The 9040-nt window shown below is 38.4% G+C and overlaps 2 protein-coding genes across 5 annotated transcripts; one reads left to right on the top strand and one right to left on the bottom strand.

The window, feature by feature from the left end:
* Nucleotides 1–334: 334 nt before the first annotated feature.
* Nucleotides 335–3486, bottom strand: LOC120004470 (probable membrane-associated kinase regulator 6). 2 transcript variants are annotated; one of them, XM_038853828.1, is made up of 3 exons: nt 3389–3486; nt 793–1509; nt 335–694 (listed from the first exon to the last, which is right to left on the bottom strand). In XM_038853828.1, exons 2-3 carry the CDS (start codon nt 1451–1453, stop codon nt 687–689), a joined length of 669 nt encoding a protein of 222 aa, XP_038709756.1. In that variant the 5' UTR covers nt 1454–1509; nt 3389–3486; the 3' UTR covers nt 335–686. The 2 variants fall into 2 exon arrangements, with proteins under 2 accessions (XP_038709756.1, XP_038709755.1); XM_038853827.1 differs by lacking the exon at nt 3389–3486 and having other exon boundaries at nt 793–1574.
* Nucleotides 3487–5172: 1686 nt separating this feature from the next.
* On the top strand, nt 5173–8830 carry LOC120003725 (G-type lectin S-receptor-like serine/threonine-protein kinase At5g24080). 3 transcript variants are annotated; one of them, XM_038852779.1, is made up of 5 exons: nt 5173–5503; nt 5787–7147; nt 7274–7454; nt 7531–7984; nt 8218–8830. In XM_038852779.1, exons 1-5 carry the CDS (start codon nt 5250–5252, stop codon nt 8557–8559), a joined length of 2592 nt encoding a protein of 863 aa, XP_038708707.1. In that variant the 5' UTR covers nt 5173–5249; the 3' UTR covers nt 8560–8830. The 3 variants fall into 3 exon arrangements, with proteins under 3 accessions (XP_038708707.1, XP_038708708.1, XP_038708710.1); XM_038852780.1 differs by having other exon boundaries at nt 5238–5503; nt 5798–7147; XM_038852782.1 differs by having other exon boundaries at nt 5365–5503; nt 5744–7147.
* Nucleotides 8831–9040: the final 210 nt, after the last annotated feature.

Genomic DNA, 9040 nt, shown 5'->3' with positions numbered 1-9040 from the left:
AGAGAGAGATCGGATAGGTCTTATTGATGCTGCATGAAATAATAATATCTTACCCACAAAGAAACCTTTCCAAGATCTTATTCCAACCTCCAGTTGGAATGAGAATCCTTAACAAATTGTCAATAATCATTGATTTCAAATCCAGAGAATAAAATGGCTACATCTATATGCAGGGTCAACCATGTGGTCCAGACTGCATAATTAATATTTTTTGATCAGTCTCAAATGATTCAATTGGATGAAGAACATAGATAAAAGAAATCATCAACACAATCTTTGGACTGCCACAAAGAGATCGAAATCATTGCTATCAGATCCATATAATAATATATGTAGATAAAGTCATTCTGGTTTTACTAATATTTTGATCAATTTACACAAATGAGGGAGAGATTCTTTGTTCAGATCTTCTTCCCACAAAAGAGAAAGCCAAAGGAAGAAATTAATGAGAAGAAAAACAAAATCTATATATGCTTAATAAATCCTGATCTTCCACAGCCAGAATTTCCATGGGAGAGACTATATTATCAGCTCCTGCATCCTTAAACGACAAAGATACATTATCATCACAGAGAAAATGTAGAAACTGACAAAAAAAACAAGGAGTGGATGATGATGATGATCTCCTTGTCTTCCCCCATGTGAAGCTCTTATCCTCTCTTTTTTTCTCATCCTCTTTAGTTAACTTATTTACCTGACCAAAACAAAAAAGAGTTCATTAGAATCTGAAACTAATTCAACAATCTTCATTTCAAAGTAACAACAAAAGTTAGCCAAGTTAAAATTACATACCGATTGATCTCTTGCAATGAAGAACTGCCTCGTTAATTGAGCAATCTGAATCACAAGACCTGCGCCAATCATCAGCAGAGTATGCCATACTGATTCTAGGAGATGTTCCAGCAGAATATACCCGGTTCTTCTTCACTCTTTTGTCAACATTTTCTGGTATAGAACTTGATCTGCGACCACGGATTTTTCGACACAATGGCCTAATAAAATCCAAGTATTTCAGAAACATTTGCTTCGATAATCTTCGACATCTTCTCAACGAGGAACACCGAAGTTTACTAGACCGGATAGCAGATTTTTCTTCAGGCATCTTCGGAATAGTACTTGAATCATCTGAAGCCTCATCTGCGTCGATATTGTCGATGTTTAGTTGTTTGAGGAAAAGAGGCATGACATAGCCATTACAGAAGAGCTCATCAGCATGAAGAAGAGTTAGAGGAGACTGAGATGAAGTGGGGAAATCAAATTTCAAATCCAGAGAATTTCTAATAAGAAATCTCTTTGAAGGAGGCATTCTTGGGTCCATCTCAATGAAGGAAGCTTCATCTGATGCATCAAATGAGGCCCTGAGAGAGTTATCAAGGCTGTCTAATGAGGGTTTTAGGTTCACTAACCAACTGTATGAAAAACTTTCAATTGAGAGAGGTGAGCAAGTTTCCATGGCTGCTACAAGCTCTATCTTAATATTCAGAATGTTCAGTAACCATGGCCTTCCTCCTGTGAAACACACACATATATATACACCTCAATAAGTAGGCATATCTTTACAGTGCCAATTATGTATGTGGTTGGTCTTGCAAGAGACAAAGCACAAATATTTATTATTGAGAAGGGAAAAAAACTCAAAAGAGAAAAGGAGAATACAAACAGAATTTTGTGCCCCCCACAAGTAACCCATTATGTGTAGCGTTGCATCAGCAGTCTACCCCACGTTCTCTTTATTCATTCTTAAGCCTCACAAAAAGATTATATTGGTCTTGTACAAACATATATGTATACATTCTATTGATAATTGATCAGAAGCAAATATCAAAACAGAAATAAAAACAGATTCATGCATATTCCATAATCATCCAAAGCAGCCAGTCAGAAACTAAAGTTACAGCAGAGAATAAAAAGTTTATGCCCTTGAAAGTTTCTATAAACGTTATATTCAACTTAAGCACATTCATGCACTTCAAAATCAAATTAAAGGGAAGTATATTGTGGTAAGTGCATTTTCTCTTTACATTCTATAAAAGATTGTTGTTGATTTTGCTTATCTCGCTTTTGTTTTGTCTTCATCTTTTGGTGTTTTCATCATTCTGATGCTTACATACTAACTACTGCTTCAAAAACTCATAATTTATGCAGAAAGTTAAATTGCATAGTAGTACTCTTATGTGAGTGGGTCCTTGATGCATTTTTGAATAGACATATTCTCTTATACACTTCAAATCAGCCATAATGTTCAAGTGACCTCAATATGCTCGAAAAGACTTATCTGAAAACCAACATATACATAAAACAAACTAGACAATATTATAGAAAACATCTCAAGAATAATAATAATGTCTGTGCATCATCATGTACCAAATCCATGCAACCTATGTTTGTAACCACTGCACAATTATGGAGGAACAAAAAATTTAACTATGGCAACTACGGCTATGCAAGGGGTTGTGGGGTCTTTTATGTGGACCGGGGTTTATTAGCCAGTTGTCCGACGGACAGCTGGGTGGGTTCCATGTTATCAAAAAAACCTAGGGGTATGCATACAAAGTATGTCGACAATTTCTCTCAGTAAGCCAATATCTTGAGTTCAAACTTGTAACCCTATCATTGACACTGGTATTAGATCTAATATGATTGGTCATCTACGGATTAAAGTATTAATGATGACCATGATTGATTACAAAGCAGAATGTTAAAGATGTCTCAGTTGTCTCATGTGGCTACATTTTTTGTCCTAAATCATGTAAACTGCCCAAACTAACAGAAGAAATTAATTAATTCAAGAAGAAAAATGTCATGACTGAGTTCTCTTGGTATACAAATTTTAGAATTTTACAGCCACTAACAGCCCTAAGTGGTGGTGAGCAGGAATCTTCCAGATACATTAATTGCTTGAGATGAAAAGCAATGGCCTTTCTTGATTCAAAAATGAAGTGGGAATCCATTAAAATCTTAAAAAATACCAAAAACATCAGACAAGGGTCGCCAGGATTGTCGGAGAATGAAATGGACATTGACGAAGATCCATAGGCAGAAGCCAAAAATAGAAAGGGACCTCAAAACCATTGGTCCCCCCACAAAGTAACCTCCTTAAGAATTCAGCAATTGAGAATCCAGACATCCTCATAACCAATTTGAATTCCAGACACTAGTATGCTTTCTAGTGTAATGAGCTAATTTGGCTTTGGGAGTACATAATTATGTCCATTGAAGTTTGATGCACCAAAGTGAAACAGCATGATAATCAAATAATATAAAGAAATAAACATGTACTCCCTTTGATGCAAATGGGACCTTTTATCGAACACTTTGTTGAAGTTTGATTCATCAAAATGAAACAGGATGGTAGAAAAATAATATAAAGAAAGAAACATATACGCACTTTGACGCGCAAATGGTTGAGGCCTTTTATCGAACACTTAGTGTGCTTCATGATCTAACAAGATGTGACGCACACCTGATGATCAACAGTGAATTCGACTTGAACCTTCGGATCACCGTATGCTAGATGGGCAAACCCAGACCTGAATCCAAGCTAGTTTAATTATAATCCGAGGTCCAGCCCAAAAAAAAAAGGCCTAAATCTGTTCTCCGACCCAGGACATTGACAGTGGATCATAAACTTGTGTGATGCAGGCTTGACGGTTGATATTGTTCTGGACCAGATCACCATATAGAATTCAGGCCGGACTTTTGCACGCCCGATGAACATCTATAGACCCTAATCCAAGCAGTATAATTCCAGATTCAACCCAATGAAATGCAGCCCAAATCGTTCTTAGGCCCAGGGTGAGGCAGGCCGAACCATTCTGGTCCTTTGGCCCAAGTTAACGTCTACATTCAAGGTGAAGCCACGCCATGTCTCACGTGGTACCCTATCAGTAAAAGTGGTATCAGTATCACCCCTTGCTTGGATCTTCACATCTTGTGATTTTTCCGTAAAAATTGAACGGTCTCTATCTCTACACTTTGCTGAGCACTAATATTGAAAAACTATACATGCACCAAGTTCTTTGAGTGTATATTATGCTTTAGGGCACTTGTTTTCCAATTTTCTGTGGAGAGTACCAACATCGCCGGTAAGGTGTTTGTTATTTGGCCTATTAGAGAAATTCTTTGCAAGTGACTTAAGGGTTCATACGTCTTGTAGGTTTTGTGGCTGTTCTGCTATGGAAAACTGTTAATTTCTGGGATCAGCAAAACATGACGATACTCATGAACCCCATCACTCACCAGGTACATCTCATTGAATGAGCTTGCTTGATTGATTTGAAAATTGTGCAATTACGTAACTGTTTCTTCTTCCTAATTTCTCAGTTTGGTAGAGAATGATTATCAACGAAGGAGGAAAATTTCCAACATGATGATGTCAATACATTGAAAAATTTAAGAGCACGTAATTTTCTCTTTAATGCTCCACTTAAACTGAGGTGCACTAAAATCCGTGGTACAGTTGAAAACGGTAAGACTGAGGTTAAGCCTATAACACAAGAGAAGCGGTATCAAAATATTTTATAAATCGTTAAATTAGGAGACTATAACCCTAAATAAATAGGAAATCAATTATTTAGCAAGGAAACAAGAACAAAAGAAATCACGAAAATTACAAAATTGTCCAAAAATAGTAAAATGTTAGTAATTTGAAATCATAAAGCAGTGGAATTTAATCAAAATAACGTGGGGTTGGTGGCGAAGCGCCTAGTCTTGATCACCACACCGAATCAAGTCACCTTGTCAAATTTCCTTCAATTATGAGACCCTGACTTTTCGATCCGACGTGCGCTATTCTTGTGATAAACTTGAGTACTCCTACATCAATCAATCGTAGTTCAATGGCTATATAAAAAAATCAAAAGAACCTAACCTTCGTGCACAAGTCATATACGAACACCATGTTAAAGAGTGTGAAAAACAGAATAGTTTTCGCAAGTAGATGGCTTTTTTGCTTCCGATACGTCCCGAAAGTCTTTGATGTTTCGGCTGTTACAATCCAATTTGGAAAACCACCAAATTACGAACACGTGCCACATTATCCACTCATATCCAGCAAACCGACCATCTGATATAGTTATTTTTCAAAGTTTAGCTCAACCACCACTGTACACGTGTTATGATCCTGCACTTTCTGCTCTTTACTTCTCTCTCATAAATAATACGTTACATAACCATACTTTTTCGATGGAAGAAGCTCTTTGGCTCTTGTAATTATTCCACTTCAGCTCCACCAGCTAATTAATCTTCAAATGCCTACTGCATTTTCTTCTTGTTGTTGGGTCTTGGTGCTCTTGGTTATTGCTTGGCTTGATAGTTGCATGGGTGCTACCCCGATTGGTTTGGGTTCAAGATTGTTGGCTAGAGAAAACCAAGCATGGGTTTCAGACAATGGAACCTTTGCATTTGGGTTCACTCCAGCACCAGACAATCTTGACAAGTTTTTATTGGCCATTTGGTTCTCCGACCTTCCTGGAGATCGAACAACCGTTTGGTCTGCTAACCGGTAAGCCACATTAAACCAATTTTTTTTTTCATTGCAGCTTAAGGTTTAGTGGTATTATCAGAGCCTTCACCAAATGGTCTGTTGTTTTAGTTATGTACACTAACATATATGGTTATATGGGCTTAGTTTATCTAATACAGTCTTTAGAATTTTCAAGTGAAAAATCTAATGCATTGACCATGTAAGAATGATAAAATGAAATCATTTATGCTTCTCTAGTCTTTACAAAAGCTCTTGCAGGTAACACACTTTGTTTTTCTTCTCAATTGATCATCTAATATAGACACTCTCCAGTCACCAAAGAGGCAAATTTGGAGCTGGACGCCACAGGAAACCTGGTCCTTATCGACAGAGACACCACCATATGGACATCAAACACCTCTGGAGCTGGAATCGAAGCAGCAGTCATGTCGGAATCTGGCAACTTCATTCTCTACACTGTGACCAACAACCCTGTGTGGCAAAGTTTCTCACATCCATCAGACACTCTCCTCCCAAACCAGCCTTTATCAGTCTCTCTAGAGCTAACATCACCAAAATCATCTCCTCATGGTGGTTATTACTCACTAAAAATGCTTCAACAACCCACTTCACTTAGCCTTGCTTTAACCTACAACTTACCTGAATCCCCTGATGCCTCCTCTGAATCTTATACTTCCAATTACTCGTACTGGAGCGGGCCTGATATTTCAAATGTTACAGGGGATGTTGTTGCAGTTGTGGATGAAGCAGGAAGCTTTGGAATTGTGTATGGAGATTCATCAAATGGAGCAGTATATGTGTACAAAAATGATGGTGATTATAATGGATTGGCTTCAGCTACAAACAAGTCCACAACCAGATTATCTGTTCTCCGAAGATTGATACTGGAAAGTAATGGTAACTTGAGGTTATATAGATGGGACAATGATGTGAATGGATCGCGCCAATGGGTTCCAGAGTGGGCTGCAGTGTCGAATCCATGTGACATTACTGGTATTTGTGGTAATGGAATATGTAATTTGGACAAAAGTAAGACTAATGCTACGTGTACATGCTTTCCTGGAACTAGTAATGGCACAAAACCGGGCAGTAACAACCAGTGTTACGAAAACTCATCGTTGATTGGCAAATGTGATTCAAGAAACCAAAACCAGACTTCTTTGTTTAGGATTGCGGCGCTGCAGCAGACGAATTATTACTTCTCTGAGTATTCTGTGGTGGCGAATTATAGTGATATTGAAATAACCGCTAGATGTGGGGATACTTGTTTAGCAGATTGTGAGTGTGTGGCTTCTGTGTATGGACTTGACGATGAGAAGACTTATTGTTGGATTCTGAAGAGCTTGGATTTTGGAGGGTTTGAGGACCCTGGTTCAACTCTATTTGTGAAAATAAATTCTAATGGTTCAGGCTATCCAAGAGCTGGTGGTGATTCAGATGAAGAGACTGAAAAAGTTCAAAAGGTTTTGGTAGTACCTATAGTTCTCAGCATGTCGGTCCTTATTGGCCTGCTTTGTTTGTTACTGTATTACAATGTTCACAGAAAAAGAGCATTGAAGAGAGCCATGGAAAGCTCCTTGATCCTGTCAGGAGCTCCTATGAATTTCAGTTACCGCGACTTACAAGTTCGTACCTCGAATTTTTCACAGCTGCTTGGAACAGGTAATTAGTATGAATTATATTAGTTGTTCTGTCAAAAACAGAGGATTAAAACAATTGATTCATTTTATTGCTTAGATACTTACGACTAAACAACCATTGAAATGTTTCATGGGGTTGGATTTGCAGGAGGTTTTGGGAGTGTGTACAAAGGAAGCCTTGCAGATGGGACTTTGGTTGCAGTAAAGAAACTTGACAGGGTTTTGCCTCATGGAGAGAAGGAATTCATAACAGAAGTGAACACCATTGGCTTAATGCATCACGTGAACTTGGTCCGTCTATGTGGGTACTGCTCTGAAGGGTCACAAAGGTAAGCCATAATTGTTTGATGACAAATCCAGTCATCTTGAGCAGAGTATCAAACTAATGCTTATTTTGTTTGACAGGCTACTTGTTTATGAGTTTATGAAAAATGGGTCCTTGGACAAATGGATCTTTCCTTCACATAAATTCCGGGACAGGCTCCTGGATTGGCCTACCCGGTTCAACATTGCTGTTGCTACTGCGCAAGGAATTGCATACTTTCACGAGCAGTGCAGAAATAGGATAATTCACTGTGATATCAAGCCGGAGAACATTTTATTAGATGAGAAATTCTGCCCAAAAGTATCCGATTTTGGGCTAGCCAAGTTGATGGGAAGAGAGCACTCGCATGTTGTCACTATGATCAGAGGAACAAGAGGATATTTGGCCCCAGAGTGGGTCAGTAATCGACCTATAACAGTTAAGGCTGATGTTTATAGTTATGGTATGCTTCTTTTGGAGATTCTCGGTGGCCGGAGAAACCTTGATATGACTTTTGATGAAGAGGACTTCTTCTATCCTGGCTGGGCTTTTAAGGTATGCCATGGCTCCACACATTAGTGCAAACTCTCTCTTAAGTTTCAGCTCGATTTATCTATCGACAAAAACCAGAAAATCTAACGACAAAAACCCGAAAACACTTTGTTCATATTCTTGAAATCATCAGAAGCAGTACTTTCTATGTGTCCAGAATGTTATTAGACTGACAAAATGATCAAAATCATCATAATTTTCATAATCATTAATCATATTATCATCAACTTCTCCAGGCAATGACGAGCAGAACACCGATGAAAGTTGCAGACAAGAGACTAGAATTGGCAGTGGATGAAGCTGAGCTCATGAGAGCATTAATGGTTGCGTTCTGGTGCATTCAAGATGAGGTTTTCATGAGACCTTCAATGGGGGAAGTGGTGAAGATGTTGGAAGAATCAATGGACATAAACATGCCACCGATGCCGCAGACGGTGCTGGAATTGATAGAGGAAGGTCTTGATCATGTGTACAGAGCCATGAAGAGGGAGTGTAATCAGTGGAGCTCCTTCACAGTTAACAGTCATCCATCGTCCTCCAATGCGACCTGTAGTTATTCTACAATGTCACCAAGATAGTCAAAGGTAGAGAAAATTACAGTTTTGACTTTCAAACATTCAAATTCAATTGTGGGCTTGTACATTTCGATGACGGGCCTGGGCTAGACTATGAGGGAGCTATATGGGCTTGTAATGTTGGGCCAGGCCGTAGATTATTCTTTCTTCTGTTCTTAACAAAGTATGGGCTTTCAAGCTTAATGGCCCAACTTAAATTGTTTTCACAACCCAACAGGCATTTTGGGTCGGTTTTGCGTTGTCTAAGACTATTATATAAGTAATCTAAGGGATATTCCAAGTATTGTGAGCATTAATATTCCACATCGAATTGAAATAATTCAACCGAGTGATTTATAAACAAATATAAAATTCCTCTCACACAAAAGACGCATTTTTGGGACTCAAAAATCAATGGCGACAACTCAGGAGAACAAAATCATAAGGGTCAGAGCAGATAATATTTGTTGAGCCGGCATGGTATTGGAGCAAACACTCAATTCTG

This window comes from Tripterygium wilfordii, chromosome 8, assembly GCF_013401445.1.
Source record: "Tripterygium wilfordii isolate XIE 37 chromosome 8, ASM1340144v1, whole genome shotgun sequence".
Lineage (NCBI taxonomy): Eukaryota > Viridiplantae > Streptophyta > Magnoliopsida > Celastrales > Celastraceae > Tripterygium > Tripterygium wilfordii.
Note: the sequence above shows the minus strand (reverse complement) of the source record. Positions and strands in the feature narration are given on the sequence as shown.

Excerpts from the sequence above, each read along its gene's own strand:
- LOC120004470 (XM_038853828.1), bottom strand. The coding sequence starts at position 1,453 with ATGGAAACTTGCTCACCTCTCTCAATTGAAAGTTTTTCATACAGTTGG.
- LOC120003725 (XM_038852779.1), top strand. The coding sequence starts at position 5,250 with ATGCCTACTGCATTTTCTTCTTGTTGTTGGGTCTTGGTGCTCTTGGTT. Across the intron at positions 7,455-7,530 it reads TGCTCTGAAGGGTCACAAAG|GCTACTTGTTTATGAGTTTA; the intron begins GTAAGCCATAAT and ends TTTGTTTGACAG. Across the intron at positions 7,985-8,217 it reads ATCCTGGCTGGGCTTTTAAG|GCAATGACGAGCAGAACACC; the intron begins GTATGCCATGGC and ends CAACTTCTCCAG.